Genomic DNA, 19,366 nt, shown 5'->3' on the forward strand with positions numbered 1-19,366 from the left:
CGCCGCGACCGCACAACGCGGGCTATTACTACACTGTCTCCCCCTGAGCTTTTGCTCTCTCTGCGGCAGCGAATAAGTGTAATAAGTATAATTCTGGCGGTCGTGGCGGCCGGTTATTATTACCCTCTGCTCCTGCCTTACCATTATGTAATTCCGGGCTTAATCATTGAGCAAATAAATGACTCGATATTCTTCATCAACGAAGTCACAAAGTCACCAAACGAAAATCAAACACAAATTCAACATTGAGAAAAAAAAAAACAACGAACGACATTAAATTGATGAGAGATCTTTGGTTTCCTTTATTGTCTGTAATTGTGGCAACAGATTGGACACGGCTTCGACGTAAATTAGGAAGCTAATACTGGTTTCTATGAGAAAACAATTTTGTCCCGACTGTTGTCTCACACACGAAATTGCTGCAACGCTCTAAGTTATGAACAATAAAGTTATCACTTTTATCGCCGCCGTCGACACATTTCGAACACATCTTGCGCATTCCACGCGATGCTACCGAATTTTATGCTGTATAAAACAATATCCGAGGTCGTAAATTTTCCTCGCTGCGTTTTGCGCCTTTATTTACTTTCGAAAAAGTGGTGAATTTATGGTGGGAACATTGTTTACTTGCTAAAATAATTAATTTCGTTGTTAAAACGGAGTTGTGGATAATAACTGCAAAATTAGATGCTTGTGGCAGAGATATTTCAAAAGTTTCATGACACTCGTCATGATTATCATCACTTTGCGGCTCCTGTGTGAGGAAGAAATTGTCGTCGTGTTCTCACGACGATTACGTCACGATATTATGCGTCATGACCTCATTATTTAAAAAAACATTTTTTTGCTTTTTTTTGAAAAAAGTAATATTCAATCATAAATTGTGTGTGAAAGTGTTAAAGGGCTTTGCGAGTCTTGTATACCTTATGAATTATTAGGCGCGTCTACGCGCAGCGGGCATTTTACGCATTCGTAATTAATATGTTTAATCCGTAGATTTAATTACGGAGTTAACGCCGCACAAAACCGGCGCGCACCGATCATATTTTACGCGCGGCGTTAAACCATCTTCTGTGAGTATATCAGTAGAGTCATCAGTAGTTGAGGTAGTAAATTCATGTGCGATGCAATTGCAACCACCGAACCGAACGCGAATGTGTAAATCATTGTCAAAGCGTAAATTATAAAGCCTGGATTTTAATTTATTATTAACCGCAGAGGTAAATAATTTCTAATCTTTCATCAAACGTTTTAAAATGTAAAAATTAATGACAAATTATTAATTTGTATTAATAATTAAGTAAGTGTGATGTGTTTACACTTGAAATACATTGTAACACTTGCTATTTATGTACTAGAATAGAAAAAATTTGTAATGACCATGAAGATCGTAAATTTTATTCCGGGGAGTTAAATTCGGTAATGAAACAAACGCGAGATTGCGAGGTGTAAATGTACGCGAGAAAAACATCCCCTTTTGAGATACGTTTTTTTTTCTGTTCTCTTCAGGACATAAAAATACTTTTCCTGTTTTTTTTTGTTTGCAAGTTGCGCGATGGCATTTTTTAATTATAACTACGCGTTGAGTTTATGCGTTTTATCACCCGGAAAGCTCTTAATGAATGGACGGACGTTCTAAAGGGGAAAGAAAAGAAAGAATTAAAGAATTAAATGAAATAATGAATGAGTGCGTTTGGTGTTGACTTGACTTGACGTGCAAATTGCACATAAAAATGGTGCAACCCTTCTTTTTTTATTAAAATTTGAAGAAACAAATAAATTTATGTTTTTTTTTTCAGTTATTGATCAATAACTTGATTATTATATAAGTTATTGTTATTATTCTTTGAGGAGTTGAGTTACAGAATATTTTTGGGCAAGCTTTGTATAATTTTTTATTATTTTTAGAATTTTGAAGAAATTAGTCAAAAACAAAAATGTTTCTATGTGAATTGATGTCATGGTTAAATTTTTGCCATTTCAGCAAAATTCTTAAAGATTCTAGACATGTTTAGACCATTTATTATATCGTCCTGTAAGTCCTGTAATTTGGCGCATCGCATTTTATTTCCCTTCCCGAAATAAATGTGAATATGCACGAACGAAGCAACAAATTTGTTCCTTTTTGATCTGTTTTCCACGATGTTCGTCTTTAGTTTAAGTCCTCTCGCTGCTTCTTCTGCGTCTTTTATTTGCTCCAGTCGAGTAAATTAGCCGATTGTCGACGCGCGTGCGAGTGCGAGTTAATGTCGTGTTAAATGTTTCAGAAATATCCGAAAAACGTCCCCAAGACGTCGCCGTCGCATCCAGTATGCAAAGTGCTTTCGAGTCTCTTTCATTATCCGCGCTTCTTTTTTATTAGCGCCGGCATGCGCACGAGATTGCGATCAAGCAGTAATAAAAATAAAAAGCAATCTGCTAAACTGTTAAAGTGCCCGTTAAAGTTTCGATTTTTCGACGAAATTTTCGACTAAAATTACAAATTAACGAAAAATTGCACTGCAATCTTAGATAACATCTCATCTGAGCTCATCAACATCGAGTAAACAAGTTGGACAATTTGTTTGATTAAATTTTTATGTGCATTTTATCCAAGTAATCAACTAAATTGATTAAAGTATTAAAAGTTTAGCAAAAAATGTAAAAATTTAGTCAAATTATGTTAGATGTAAATGATTCAGTCGTATTAAATTGAACAAATTTATACATTGCGTCGCACAAGGTATAAGAAGATCGTCGCTTCGTCTCTCCCACGAGTGTTTGTCTTAATTATCGACGACGCGCTCGCCAGACAGAAGACAAGCTACTCATTAAGACTCGCAACTCCCGACGGACTCTCCTTTCGCCTCTTCCTTTGCTCCGCCAGTGCTCAATCATTTGCATCTCTTGCAGCAGAGTTGCACATTGTACCTATATCACTATCTGGTTTTGCATTTTCATCAAGAAGACTCATTTCTTCTTCCCGGTGCCTTAATTTACTCTCATCCTGTTTATTTTTTTCGGTTTAATTTGCATATATTGCAAGTGGAACTTTAGTCGTACGTCAATTTCTCAATGTAATTGTAATTGTAACTTTGGCTGTCGGTGTGGATTTGGAAGTGTCGGAAACTTAAGTTGTATTCGACATTGGGAGGTGACAGGACATTTGTTCTGTTTCCAATAAAGTCCTGCGAAGATTAATCGACGTGTAGGATACAACTGTTTGCTGTTCAATTTTGTTTTGTTATTAAATTCTTGTTTTTATAAAAGCAAATAATTGTATAAATTTTAAACAAAAAGTTTTTAGTATATTTTAGTTGTTATGAGTCTAGACTTGTTGAAATTTGTGTTTTAAACTAAAATGAAGCAACAGTTAGTTTTATGACACATCATGAGACTCATGACATGCATGAAATTATGTTAATGAAGTGATTAAGAAAGGTGAAACAATGCGCACGTCCCGAGCTCAATGACAAAATGTCACATTGATCATAATAAACATAATGAATAGCCAAAATAAATGCACTAATTAATTTAATCATATAATCGTGGGAAAAGATTTTAATTTCATTAACAGTGCATTATTCTACGAAGAAATTCTTTTGTAAATTTTTTGTTCGTTAAATGTGAAAATTATACAATTAATAACTGAAAGCAAGCGCCAATTTCGGTATTTTTATAGCTCCATTCATAAAATTCATATGATCAAAATAAAAATATTTTCTGGACGTAGATCAAGAGTAGTAGGGGACAGGAATTGAATGAAACTCAACTCAACGGATAGAAGGCGATTCGATGCTTCGAAATCGAATGTATGAATGAAAGTAGTCGCGGCGCGGTTGCTTTAAACGATCCCATCTCACGACTGAATAACCCATAACATCCATAATGCCCCCTGGGCGTCCAACATCAGCAGCTGGCGTGCGAGAGCGGTTGATTCAATAACTTGCAACTGGTCAGCAGGCGACTTCTTACAATTTGGTTTTGGGTTTTATTTGTGTGTGGTGGCGGTAGCCGCAGATAAAGATAGTGCTTGTTTACATAATGACCGTCGTTTAAGGTCGGGAAGGCCAAGAGTTAGGTGCATCGTGTCCGAAGCTTAGTCCACAGTCCCTTTTCAAATACGTCCCAACGCTGTGGCTATAATCCAGGCGTGTGTTTCGCTAATGTCCGCTGGGATTACAACCCTAGGAGCTCATGACTTGACCTCACATGCAAAGTTTGACGAAACAATCAAAAACGTTTGCTGTCCACCTGATAAAATTCCACTTAGTTATTTATTTATTTATTTATTTATCTTGTGGTTGTAAAAGTAAAAAAATAAAATTCCACCCTTGGATGGTGGATATTAAGATAGATTCGAGTTGATCTGGGAGCGAAGAGTCGTAAAAGTTGCGAACTGCCCCGTCGGATACTCCGTTGCTGAATCATTGATCAGCTATTACCTTAGACGGGGTCACTCCATACAGGTTCCGGTGGTCAGCCGCCATCAACTTCCAAATGCCCAATAACAGCGGCGATAAGACTAAACTTATGGCTCCATTTCAATTTCCAATTGTAATTTTGGTCATCAAAGAATCCTTGTCAATATGCTTTCCACCTTCTTTTCGGCGCACACAAAAAAAGTTTCATTTGGATCCTAATCCCGAATTCTAACACCGGACCAATTCGACGGTATCACAATCGCAATCATAAAAAAAAACTCAAAGAGAAGAAGAAAAATAAAATAAAAGTAAAGATTTTATCCAGTCATATTTACTAGGTCTTAAGTTATAGGTATTTTGAGGTTAGTGTAGTTGGTTGCATAAATATTGCAATGTGCAAAATTGTAAAATTGATAGATATCGCGATAAATCACATTTGTGGCATGTTATTACGAAATAGAGACAAAGAGGGCTTGGTTCGCATATGTTTCGAACGCAAAGAAGCATATTGTGTGTGTGTGGAAATGTGGGAAATGCAAAATCTCCGTTCGCCTGATCAATTATTCACGCACGCGGTGGCGCGGCATCTTCGCAACCTCCCCACAGACCTGTTTATCATGCGATCCATACGCGAAACAAATTTTCTTATATCTTGGCAAATTTATCATCACCACATACATATCTCCACCCTTTGTAGTTGGAGTTTGCGGTTTGAGTGGCATCATAGCTTGCCTACTATCGATGATGTTTATAAGGTTATTCAGCGTTTATTTGTTTTGTCTTCTTTTTCCTTCCCGAGCGTATGTAGAGTAAAAAGTGGTTTTGTAGGTGTACACAGTGTAGACGTTTGTTTTTCAAAGAATTTTATATTGAAACTGGTTCTTTCAGCTTGCGAGACTTAACTCTTGCTTCAAGACTTGTGTAGATATAAAAATTGATGACTGGATGAATTTATCTTCAAACAGTAGCTAAAAAAGGTTTACCTAAATTTTTGAATTTTTTAATCTCGTTGGAATTAAACGGTTTGATCCTCTGATTGGAAAACCCTTCCGGAGGCATTTCGGAAACATTAAAAACTAAATCGGCGCAAATCTAGCATTAAGTTCAGATCATGCAGGGGGTCAGTGTCGCGCTTATGGACCGCTGCTCGGATTAATTCGGCTCGATGGGTCAGAATCTCCCTTGACCGATTTTCTTGCACACCCTCGGCAACACGCGTCCGTTTTCGAAGCCCGGGGTTTAATCCGTCGCGCCGTCGGGGTATCTTTCCGCTTATGATTACTCTCGCTTATTCCAATCATAAAATATCGCCGTATCGATGACACTTTCATGCATTCTAAATGCCCAAACAGGAAGTGCTCGCAGGCAAGTGGAAGGAGAGTTGGAGCCGGAGAGGAAAATAAGCGCTTTTCTGATTTCGAGGGCGGGGGCGCGTGTAAAATGATGCGGAAACATGCGCGGGACACCGGGAAAATCCAAAACTTGGATCTTCCTGACATATTAATATCCTCCAGTCATATAGGATCATATGTCACTTTTAACCTTCTATAAAAGAGTCATTTTAGGATCATCCATTTAAATTTTTACACTTTTTAGGGTAAAATTTTGAATTTTTAGTGGATTTTAACCAGTTTTTCAAATAATTTAAATAATACTTCAGTTTTCATTTTATTATCATAGATGGGGCTAAGGGTTTTATCCAACTTTTGTTGTTTACACTTGCAATAAGTCAAATGCGGCTGAAGTTGATGTGAAATTGATAGGAGGCGCGCATTTCGGGTCGCGTAGTCGCATAGCGTGTACGTGCGTGTGTGCGTAGAACGTGCGTGGCGCGAATATTTGGGCCGAACGCGCAATAACATCCGAAACACGTATGCCGAAACGTGACACAGCTGTAGTTGTAGAATTGTAGCTGCAGTGTGCAAACGCGCGCGCGGCTCGCTTTTCTTCTGATGACCCAGACAGGCGGCTTCGTGACCGGCGTTTGGATAAATTTCCACCCGTCGTCCACCCGCGCAACAGCACGCACGTGTAGAATAGCAATTTTCAACAAAAAATGTCAAAAATTTCATTCACAAATCATATATTTTAAGAGTGGATATTTTCTTTAAATTTTACATCCATCCAGAGAAAAAAATAGTTTTTTGATCATAATTCTTTTAATTTTGAATTAATTTTAACCAAATTTTTACACAATATATTAAAATATATTAACTATGTTGTAATAAATTTTCACATAATTTGATTAACAGAAAGTGTGTCATTTGGAAGGTTAAAGTTTTATACTTTACTTTACTTTGTTTTTTTTTTCTCTTGATATAAACTTTAATATAGTTGTGGTGGATTGTGTGTGGTTTTAGTGATATTCCGTCATTATCTGCCGGCGAAACGAATAAAAAAGACGCTCACGTACGCGTTTATTAAAATGCCTCGCGTCGGTCGCATCTTTTCGCGCCGTTTTCGCGTCGTCTACTCATCGCAGCGCAGAAGACGACTCGCCGTCCCGTCCCCGATAATTTACAGGCGATTAACTCGAAATTGCATCGCACGGTAGTTATTACGTTACAAAAGTTGCGCGTTCGTTTAAAATTTAAAATCATAATTAGCGCAGTTATCTCCACGTGCAGCGCAGCAAACCTGTTACGCTCGAGCATCATCGCGCAAAACACACACACGAATTTTTCAGATTCAGCTCAATTTCACCACGGATCAAATTCTATAGCTAGCTTTTAAAAAAATGATGCTGTGGGTACTTACCGTGCGTTGACTGATGAAGGGTTGCCAACCTCGTCCACGGCGGGCTTCCTGGAAGCAAACCAAAGATCAGCCGCCGAAGGATACTGTAATCCGCACAACATCATCGCGATACACCGCCACCCGAAATGAGCACGTCAAGTGCGATGCGCGCCTGTTTTATTCATCCCCCTATGCTGCCGCCTGCCCCTAAATAAGTTCCGTGTAGGTTTAATGCAGTCGATGCAGTTGCACGGGGAGGGGGATGAACATCAGGCTGAAGTCATCATCGGAACAAGAGTTCGAATTGGGAATTTTATGCCAATATTCTCGATATCATCGATAGATGACTCTAAATTACTATTTAAAAACAACCCCGCTCGTGAGCATATTTTTCCTGTTTGCGTGCCTTCTTCCCCTACGGCGGAAAAAAATAAATTGTGCCTTGGCGCAAAATTAATTTTATCGCTTGTGCTTCATTTATCATTTTGTTTGCGTCACGTGGACTGTGGAGACATCTTGTTAGTTATTTCGGACTTTTTTCTGTCTACAGATTCGGAAATGAACCACATAAATCTTCAAGATACCAAATACCTTCTACAAGAGGCCGAGAGAAGGAAAAACGTAAGTAAAAACATGATTTTTGCATGAAACAATAAAAGTTCATTGTCTTTTTTTATTGCGGTTTCTTGTATTGTCATAAGCTGTCATATTAGTGAATTATACTTTGTACCACGACGAAAAGCACTAAGGAAAATTAGAGTGCGCAGCAATGCTACGCAATTTTTCTCGTTTCGCCTGCGGGTGTAAATAATACAATGATAATACTACTATGATATGCGTGGGAGCGTGGGGAAGGACACTTCTCTAAGTTCGGCACCGACAGCCGCATGTTTGATGCACGAGACGCGCATGACTCGTCGGTCATATCATAAAACGCAGTCAGGCGCGCGTAAAAAGACCTCGGAGAGGAAAGTCTAATTTATTGTTGGCTGCAGTTCTTAATATTTTAGGCGGCAAAAAGGCAAGGAAAAAAATTTCGTTAAAAAAAGTGCGGACATTTTTGGGTAAACGCTTTTTCAAAAAAAATTAAGCAATTTTGAAATTTGATTCCGATTATCTCGGAAATTCGAAACGATGAAGAAAAACGGTTTGAAGATTCTGAATCTACGAGAAATTCTCTATAAGAAAAGATTATAAAATAATAAAATTTCGTGGAGTAAACCTGCAAAAAAGTGATTAAAAATGACATGCCGAGCGTTTTTCATTAGCGACATTCAATACCAATATATTTATTGTTTTCTTAAACTACCATTGTATTTCAATGTTTTCTTAAAATTAATTTCTCCAATTTCAGTGTATTTAATTCAACCAAAGTTTTTCTTTCAACTAGTTAAACATAACATGAAATTTATACCCCTTCGGATATCGAAATTCAATGGGTCCTGTGCGCGCACGAGTATGGTCGTTACAAATAAGCGCATTATATTTATTGGTATAAATTGTCCTGTCGCGTTCGATCCGTATGCCAATTAATAGCGCATATCGCATGGCGACCGACGCAATGTAGATCTGCGATAGCATTAGCGCGCCAGCGCCATAAATTCGTACGCGGCCGATGTAAACCGACTCGCACGCATGTAAGCGGCGTGTAAGCTGGCAGATCCGCGGGATGTAAAAGGATCCCGCTAGCGAACAAACGAACAAACGAGCGGGTAATTATTCGCTATTAATTTATCGCAGCATTGATGTATCTACTTGGAGTTGAAGTTGCGAGTTGAAACAAATACGCTACAGATACATGCAGATACAGAAGTCGTTGGCGGCGGTAACGGATAGTTTTCAAATACACGTTCATGCAAAGAAATAAATGTTGAAGGAGTGTTTTATTTGGCTCGTGCTGCATTGCTCTACACTCGATTGGTGAGTTTTTATTTATTTATTTATTTCTAGTCTCTAGAGCGCTTGCGTTGAGATACATTTGAATAGCTGACGCTGTAAAAAATTAGCGATAAACAAATGCGTGCGAGGAGAGAATTGCACGTTTGCTACGAAATTGATATCACGAGTAGAAACTACTGCAAAGGTCATCAAAAACATATCTTTTTAATTAGTTCTATAAAATGCATTTTTATACTATTTAAATCTTAATTTCTTGCGTTTTGACTTGATGTTTAGTGAGTTAGAGTGAAGTTTAGGTCGTCAGGTGGATATGGAAGTCACCCCTTAATTACACGCGTTCCTAGCGCATTGGGGTGTTGATTTATAGGGCAGTTAGAAATCTCATAAACAGCACATGCGGACTGTCCCGGAATGCACTCATATTTTCGCCATTCAACTTAAATAACTTAAATATCGCATTCTTGTCGATTTTTTATTTGACGAATTTAATTCTCGGAAAAATCTGCTTTTTCTTGTTGTTAGTATGTTGATTAGAAACGCATTGTCATTTTAATGATTGCGATTCGTACCTACAATACACAACACACAATGGAGTTTAATCGTTAGCATCGGAAGCTGGAACGCGCGCGTGTTCCTCGACTTCTTTCTTCTTCAGCCGGCATTCGCCGCATTCGCGAACGTGCCCGGCAAAAACCGGCCACGGCGCACAAAAACTTTTCATCGCGTGCACACAAGATTCGCGAATTCGTCAAATCATTCAGGTCGACAATTCGAAGCAATTCGAATATTCGAGACAATGTCGAAACATTCTGCGCATTGTTCCAACACTTTTCCGATCGAGTTTGCTGCTACTTTGATGCATTGACAAGCGCTATTAGTTCGCAGCATGTACGCTCGCAGCCTGCCTAAGATCTATTCTCGTTGTATGAATCCTTGTATGCATTATTCAATGCGTCGCGATTACTAGGTGTTATATCGCCGCAACGCGAGCTTCTCAATGGCTGTCGTCAGTTGTTGTCGTCGTGGATGACGCGTGCCACGTTCTGAAGTTATCTCTGCGGAGCGTTTCGGAAGCTTCGACGGCCGTTGGCGCGTTCCGCGCGTCCGATCGATCGTTTCTCAAAACAAATACGTGCCCATATAAAGACTCGCCTCGGACAATCCGCGAACGCCAATTATGGTCTAATTGGTTTTCGGAAATAACATTGATTTTTAACTTGCGCCGCACTCGAGCACCCAAAGCACAATTTCAATTTCATACTTTTTGCAAATAAATTAATAATATAATCGCATAACAGGTTGCTGATGGTTTAGATATAATTTAGTCCCTTTGGTTTTATTTGCCACCCTCATTAGCCGCGCGCAAAAACTCATCGATCGATCGATCGATATAATAATGGCTCGGCGGTGCTGCGCGCTGAAGAGTTGTGACAAAGTGCCGAAAAAAAAACTCGATCCAACCAGTTTTCGCCGCTGAGATAAACTGCACACGTTGCGTTTCGGTGGTTCGGACACTACTTCCAAGAAAACACGCACCGTGTCCACATCGCAGGCGCATTCCACAAAGGGTTTTACTACACATCCATTTAATTTATTTAACTCAATGAGTTCGGTAGTTCGACTTACCGATCTGTCCAACAAAGGGCATCGTCTCGATATCTGAAACAGAAAACGAAGAAAAAATAAATTACAAAAAAGTCAAATAGTAAAATAATTTCTGTAAGAATCTTGTTTCATAAATCGTGGTGTGGCTTGTAACGTGAGGCGACAATTTATTTATTTACACATCACATTCACACACGCTCCAAGCATTACCTGCCTGCATTACATTGCTTCAGGTGTTACCTCGCGATGATTAATAATGATAATTTATAATTCCAAGCGTGGCTGCCGCGACAACGCTGCGGGGCGCTTCGGGCAAGTGATATCAAGTGGTGAGAACACTTCAAAACCACATCAACTGCCTTAAACAAATTTATTTCGCTTCTACTTCTGTTAAGAAAAACGACTTTTTGTTGATCGGTCGACGTCTCTTGATAAAAACTCAGCGCAGAAGTTCGATGGGTCCATCGAAGGGAAAAAATAACTTTCTGCCGACAATCGGAGGGTTGTGCCTGTTCGCGCATGTTGCCATGTTAGGACACGAGCCAAATACAGTATATGGTATTCAAAGACATGTCAGAATCTGCTTTTCTTTGCCTTTAAGCAGCCAAGTTGTCCGCACACGCCGGGTTTTGATCTTTTAAATAACAAAGTTTGTGATCAAAGTTTGAAAGTTATCGGCTGAGTATAATGCGTATATGTGTGCAGGGGGTTGTCTCATCACATTGTCATTACGGGCGATGGTGGAAAGGACGACGACGTCCTCATTCACATGCGTCGCGCTGCGCGTTCCTGGGGCCGTTACCACCACATGCCCGACAACTTTACGAGGCGCACCACTTGAGGCCACATGTTACACGTTTTCCGGGACCGCTTGGTTTATGTCCGCTACATGACATCCCTCTTTACCATATCCCGGACGCATCTACATACACATTTCGGCGTGTTGCCGAATCGTCCTTGGCCAAATTTAAACTCAAAAACGCGAAATAGATAAAATTTTATTTAAAACTAGCTTTTGCCCGCGACTTCGTCCCCTACCGATATAATAAAAATGTAATTCGTTTTTAAGCAATGTGTCAATTCTATCAATAAGATTCGCAATTTTATTTTAAAGAAATTAATTATATAAAGAATTGCTAATAATGCACTTCAACGTGCCATCTCGGATGCAACTATTTATCTATAACTATGATTGAATATCAATGCCAACTTTTATCCTATAGAAAAGGGTTGTCTTTAGGGTTTTCTCGACAATTATTCAAATTTTTCTCGCCGTAAAAACCATCCTTGGACTTTAACGAACATTTAAAAAAAGAATTATCCAAATTGACCTAGGCGTTGTTGAGTTATGCGCTTACCAACAGATTTTGCGATTCATTTTTATATTATAGATTTTAGTTTTATGGTTTTCTAAAGCAGATCTTGTAGACTAAATTTTTGTTATGTTTGGTTTAGTTTACGTGCTGTAAAGCGTGAACATGTCCTGGCACTACAAGATTTTCCTCTTTTTCGCTTAAAATTTAACATTTTCTCTCCTCTGGTGCATGTTCGAAGCAACTTGCAAGGTCTACAAGACACAAAACTTGTACATACTAGGCTTTAACATGATCCCAACAAGATTCCAACATTATTTCTTCAACCTTCAATATTCCTCGCATGTATGTGTGCGGTTTTTTTCGGCTCGGCTCGTAAAAAGTAACTCTGGTTGTCTTTTCACATTATTAGCTTTTAGCTGCTTTTACTACCTCAGCTCCCCTATGAGAAAAACTCATCGGTGATGTTTTACATAGCCATTTTCACTAGTTTACACACTTTTCTCGGCCGATTTTACATCTCGTAATATTTGCATCACGTTGGGCAATCATAGACAGCTGTGTGCGCCTAATATCGCGCGCTGTTATGAAAACGCCGGCGCGAGCGTGCGTGTTGCGTAAAATAAATTCAAATTATGGCGATAACGATTGAAATAAGAGGAGCAACTCGCGTGCAATAAATAGCAAGGCGTTTGTTACACAGTACCTAGGTCGAGTTGAATGTGCAGCTTGAGATGGAAATTTTATTTTTATGTGATGAAATTTGAAATGAAATTCGAGACGACAAATTGAGTGTAAGTGTAGCGGGACAAGATCAACTAACGAAGATAAAACTGACTGCATTGCAACTGGCACAGATTCTTGCATCATTGCAGGTTTTAACAACAGAAAAATATCATTGTCATATCAATGTTTTAATCTTATTTTTTAAATTCATGTATTTTATTGCATAATTTTAACTTTCGCTTGTTATAAATTTAAAAGTAGGTTATTTACAATTTTTTTACTTTAAGTTTAATTTTTTATCAATACTGGATTAGAAATTTAATTTTTCTCATTGTTTATTGAATTATTGTATAATTATTTTGATGATTTTTGATTTCAAAGCATTGTTCTGTGTTATTTTGGATATCTGTATACCAGTTTTGGTGATTGCCATCGGTGATGACGCTTTGTTTGAAGTTGTGTCGGGACTTAACTTTGACGTCTACTCCTTTCGCTTGATGCGACTTGATGCGCCGCGTCCGAATGGAAATGAAAATCGCGCTCGCGCGCGCGCACACTCAAAGAGACAATGCGATGTCGCTCAGTTTCGTCGTGTTTTGTTTCGTTTGTGAATGGAACGACATTCCACCAATTCAATTGTATTCACTCTCTTATATCGACGAAAAAAACGTTCAAAATAAACACAACGAACAACAAACAAACCGAAAAAATGTGTCTACACTACACACGAGTATTGCTGAATATTCTAACGAATATAATTCAGTAGTGGTGTAGTTTGTCGATGGGAAATTTGCAGATATTTGCCTGCCGACGAGGCGCTAAAAGCGTGTGTCGGACAGCCGCCCGATAAGAGTGACGGATGAGCACGCAACAGATAAGCACACAGCTCGCGTGTCTTCGCCTACAACAACCTCTCTTGCCGGTTTGCCGCTAATGGCCAATTACAAATCTATTCCTTTGCTTTGCTGCGTGCTGTCCTTCTCTTATGTCCTCAACTTCTTTGCGCGTTCATATCGATATCGGTTTGTTATCCGCGTTTGCTACTGCAGCAGGTAAAGAAGCCGCAGTCACATTTCACGTGCAAACTCATGCAAGAAGCAGAGGAATAACTCTACGCCGGATTACAATACGTAGTGCATTTTCTTGCTCAAAGGGGACGCAATGTTGGGTGAAAAAGTGTCGCGCATTTTTCATACAATTAAGGGCGATTTTTTCCTGCATCCTGTGTAATAAAGGCGCATTCTTTCGCGTTTCGGGAGCGCCTTTTACGGCGTACGCGCCTGCTTTACATACGGATGTTTGAAAGGTCCGACGGCTTTCAATGAGAAATGCGCCCTCGTTTCACGCCCGCGTGGATTATACCAAAGCCGTGAAAGCATTTCTGAATGGGACACGGTTCCAATCATTAAACTAAGAAATATTTTGCGCTAGAAATGCGAGATATTCAAATCGTTGAAAGTGCTTTAAATCAATCTCATTCTCGATTGAATATTTCAAATGTCTATTTCTATTTATTTCGATTTCGAAAACTTTTTTACACCACAACAAAATTCAGTTGGATTATATTCGCTGGGACCTTTTTATGCGTTTTTTATTGCACAATATGAAAGTTTTGAGTTTTCAAATAAAAAGTTCCATGCATAAAAATTGCCTCGAGTTTCTCGCTTTGTTGTGTGTTGGCCGATCGCATAATAACGCGGAAAGAAGCGTCAGCCGCCGCCGCGCACGAAAATTGTACCTTTGTCGTGCCGGCACATGAGCTTGTGATGTTGTGATTATTATGCGACGATAATTTCCTCTCGATGGTCTCGCGATGCCGGCCGACCAGAAGATAATCATTTCAAGACAATGTCGAATCCTTCGCGTCTATACTTATACGGCTTGAATTTCAATTTCAAAACACAAAATCAAAACCAATTTAATTGATTATTTATTATTTACTGCCATAATAAATACTCTGGGTGATTTTATTTTCACACATAAAACATTTTATTTTGTTTTATATTTCTTAAGTTGTGAGTTGTCACCTCGCGTTAATTAAGAGTTACGATGCAAGTTTTGATGAAAACCATAAAATCTCGTGGGCATGAAATATCCCGATGTAAAAATTGAGTGCGTAGGTAACACGTAACGTTAAAACTTTATAAAATCGTGCATCTTTCCACCGCGGTGTTGTTGTTGTGGTGGTGGTGGTGAGCGTTGGCATAATAATCAGCAGCCGGCCATAAATCTGCGGCCTCATTACCTAAGCGTGTCGTTTTAATTGAAATCTTGTGTTCTCCGCCGGCCGCGAGCCACGAGACACGCACGAGAGTTACTTTCCGCCAAAGACACCCCACACACACTCACACACAACCCCTGCGTTCGTTGTGTTTGTGGTGTGTCTTGGCGCCGCATCCTTTAACTTTTCGACACACAGGCTGTACTTTACAACACTCGCGAGCAGCACGACAACATTCATTGTGTCGCGCGTGAAAGAGTGCCGAAAACGATTCATTAATTAAGTTAATTATTATTTTATCTCCTCCTTCAGCAGCCATAGTGGTTTAATAAAGCAAAGTTGAATTATCTCAGCGCATAAATTAGGCACTTCCGATTCGGGGATGCTGCCGCGTCTAGCTGATTAATATGCATTGACTTTGGGTCGTCGTGCGGGATCAATCAACCCTCAGGGGGATGCCTTACCGCGCGCCACTAATTCCAGAAGCTGGTTTCGATGCTTATAAAGCAAACACGGCTTTAAATTCAAAGTCTAAAACGATTAAACGTAGAAGAAGAAAAATACAAAAATATAAAGAAAATCTACTGGTTGATCTTGATTACTTACAACTGATAAAAATATAAATATTATTTCTATGTCAAATCGACCACACATATTCTTGATCCAATTTATTTTAATCTACTTAAACGTAATCTGCTTAGGTATTGAACACATTTGAAAATAGTTCCCGATCAAAATCTCGACTTAATAGCTTCTTTCATTCGGTGACGCTTCTCGACTTTTAGTTCTTCATGCATTACCTACAGCCGAGAGCGTATTCTGGGCGTCGGTGAATAAAATATTTGAAGCACGACTAAATAACTTGTAGTGTTTTTCGATTCGTTTTCAATTTGTCGATTTCCTTCGATCTACGCCGACATCGACGTCATTTTACGCTCCGCATTGCACGTTAACTTCGGCGGCGTTAATTTCAGCCACGCTGGAAGTGTCGGAGACTTGGGCGAAGCAACGGCTGAGAAATCTTGCAAGATGAGAGGAAGGCGTTCGAGCGTGACTGTCTTTTGAGCGGGACGCCGCGGTGAGCGCTAAGTGCGTACTAAGTACTCTCAACGGCGTGATATGGATTGATTGAGATGAAATTTTTAATAAATTACATAAAAATCCATGCGAATAGTACTGGAGTACTTAAAAATTTTTACGCGAAGAATTTAACTTTGCAAAGTTTTGTTTTATTTGTGTTTAAGATTGTTGGGAACGAACATGAGAGTAAATGAAGTACTTAACGCATGATATACGATGCGTGTGTGCATGGGACAAGCGCATGGAAATTAATGTGTTCATTTTGAGCGCGAGCACGGTGTGTATGAGTGTGTTTGAGACAAAATTATTAATTAGTTTAAGGCGTGCGCGCCAGGCAACAAGCACAATGTTATTTTTATTATTTTTATTTCAGGTTCTGCAGGTGAATCTTCACACACATCTGAAGGTGAGTAAATTAAACATTTTGCAATATTTAGATACACGTTGATAATGTCTCTTTGTTTGCGATGTGTGTGACGTGTATGCGGAAATTGCTGCCAATCTTCTCCCGAGGGTGAAGGAAAATCTTCTCGATTAGATATCGCACACAATGCGACGCTCCGTGCGGGTTCGGGTGCGATTTAATAAAGCACTTTTCGATTGCCGATTGTCCGCTGTTTTCATTCTTTCTTTGCTCGTCGCGCGAGCTTTTCTATCTATTTCCGAATGCGCCAACGCTCCAACACATGAGATGGCAGTTGGCAGTCTGACTGCCAAAATACGCTCGAGTCAATCGACTTTTCGGGACGATCAAGACGCAGACAAGCGGACTATCACACTCCCGTCTTCTATATAGTGTCTAGTAGTCTAGTGGTAGTCCATTGATATGCATTAGACCTTTGCTACCCTTAGAATCTTTTATTCGCATTGCTCTAGTCTTGAAGTTTTTGTTGGGTACTTTTAAATCGTTAAGATGCGAAATTTAGATGTTAAAACGTTTTTAAAACATTGTTAATTGAATTATTAGGTGTTAAGTAGTTAAATCTTGATAAAATTACTGTTCAACAAAGCGGAACATGATTATCACCGTTTTAGTGCATATTAAGTGGTCGTTTATGATTTCATTTCATGCTCTTTCGCGCTCATTAAGTGCTAATTATGTGTGTGGGTCGCGTGCGTTCAGGTTGCGTGTATAAAACGCATTAAAAAACGTTTTTCGGAAATGGTACCACTGCTTTTAAGGTTTTTTAAGGCGTACAAAGTTTTGAATTTTAAATTTCTGTTTGATATAAAAACATAATCCCATATTCGCGTCGGGTGTCGAAGTTGAAATCTCGTCCTCAACTTTCAGCAGTAGGTAATGTAATATTTAAATGCGGAATTTTTAAATCCGCATTATGATCAAGAGGGTGACTGCCACCATATTTCATGCATACATTTGCAGGGTGCTTTTTTCTTTCTTCTTATAAAGAGATGATAACGCCTTCCGTGTGTCTGACGATGCGGCGTGTTTTCGCATCATCATGATTACGTTTCGATTATGCATATTATAACGCGCACCTATATGTCATCTAATTTGTATACATGATGTGATGGATATTATGCCAATGTGGTTTTTTATATCAAAATATGAGATTAGGAAATTCGGGAAGGAAAATAATACGTTTTTAAAGTTATAGGTATCAAAATGTAAATTTATTTTGATTATTTTTCGTATAAAATATCACTGAAACTTTGAAAGAGATTCTGAATAATTGTAAATGTCTTAATTTGTGGTCCGGACCAAGTTAATTTAGTGAATTCGTCGAAATCCAGTTTGGTAGCTGCGCTTAATTAATTTGTTCAGTTAATGCTTGAATTAATACACTCGTCAAGCGCTCATGGAAAGGCCGTACTCCGAATCGAATGCGTATTATGTTAATAATGTTAAATTATTACCGAGTAAATTAACATCAATTTAGATTTCGATAAGATGGCATCTCTTACATTAACATACTACACGAAACTAACAAAGTAAATTGAAATTGATCAAACAGGTTTTGTGAAATATACCTATGTAATCATTTATTATTTTTCACAGAAAAAACAATTTTTCTTTTCAATTATTTTTCCATTATTGCAAACACACGGTATGTTGTTTGAAAATTAAATATCTCAATATACGTCTAAGTGAATTTGTAAACAGTCTCGGTGAAGATTATGAAATGTTTATTTATTCGACTTAAAGTGACTTAAGTCGACTGGTTAAGTCAAGTCGAAATGACTTAAGTCTTGACTTAAGACACAGCGCGCATAATTTAACGGACTCGAACATGATCTTTTAAATAGTCATTTGTTATTACTTAATTTAAGTAATGGAAAAGTTAATTTCATCACTGGGAGAAAAAAAAACATGAAAGATTGAAAATCTCAATCTGACTGAGGCCAGATAATTCGGTGATTTCAATTCCGCATCCGTGTCGGAAATAAATTTCGAATATATTATTTATTCATCTGGATTGTGCTCTCCGCCGCACTTTCCACTCGGCGCACTTTTCGTGCTTTCAGAAGCAACTTTCAAGCTCTGCGGTTTTTTTTCCTCCTCGGTTCTTTTTCAGTGGTCTCGAGTCACTTAATACCAAAGGATGCTTTTTGAAGTGTTACGCATCGGAAAAAGCGGCAAAGGCGCCCGGAAAGAAACTGTATACATATGTATTTATTAGAGGGTGAGGGTTGGACTCGGTTTTAATATTATAGAAGGCGTCAAGTAAAAAGTAAACCACAAGCAAATTTCAGCTGAAAGCTTTTTAGGGCGAAAATATCATTTTTTATTAATTAATTAAATTATTCTAGTTAAATCTGGATGATTTATGATGTTTTTGTTGAGTCTGTTCCGTTTCCACCCGAGATACTTCCATAAAGATAAAATTATGAAGTGTGAGAATGTTTACAACTCTTGAGGGCAATCAAAACAAGCCATTATCGCGCTATTAAACCACTTCAAGTCCTCCGCTTTCTTCTTCATTTTCTTCCCGGCGTCGCGAAGCCCTCGGGCAAACATTATTTTTTATTATAAAGCGCGCCAGGCCATTTTCCGGGCGCTTAACTTCGATAAATCATAAGTTAATATCGCGATAATAAATATACGCCACCCCAACGAGCGTCTTTAAACATATTCAAAGTTAAAGAATTAAAGCGGTGTGTATTTCACGAGTTGAAGACACAGAAAAAAGTCTTGAATGTGAGCTCCTCGAGGACAGAAACAAATTAATGTAAATACTTTTGACTCGATGACTTATTCGCACTCAATATTAGCTTCCGAGCAAGGGAAAAAATTCAAACGCCAAGGGGGAGAGAGACTACATTCCCTAGTGTAACGTGTGCGGAAGGACCTTAAAGTTCTTCGCGTTGTAGAGGTGATGCTAGAAGTGTTTTAAAGAATAATCACACGACGTGTTACGTGC

At 38.7% G+C, this 19,366-nt stretch overlaps 1 protein-coding gene across 1 annotated transcript in view; it reads right to left on the minus strand.

Annotated features, from left to right (window-relative positions):
* trh (PAS domain-containing protein trachealess) overlaps positions 1-19,366 on the minus strand; it is a 44,009-nt gene that overhangs the window by 23,026 nt on the left and 1,617 nt on the right. The window contains 2 exon segments of the mRNA XM_065309563.1: positions 7,161-7,208; positions 10,665-10,697. Coding sequence (XP_065165635.1) covers positions 7,161-7,208; positions 10,665-10,697 — 81 coding nt within the window.

This window comes from Atheta coriaria, unplaced genomic scaffold (genome assembly GCF_025399875.1).
Source record: "Atheta coriaria isolate IRGN ID8LTWV9N9 unplaced genomic scaffold, Caltech_Dcor_3.1 hic_scaffold_8_pilon, whole genome shotgun sequence".
Classification (NCBI taxonomy): domain Eukaryota; kingdom Metazoa; phylum Arthropoda; class Insecta; order Coleoptera; family Staphylinidae; genus Dalotia; species Dalotia coriaria.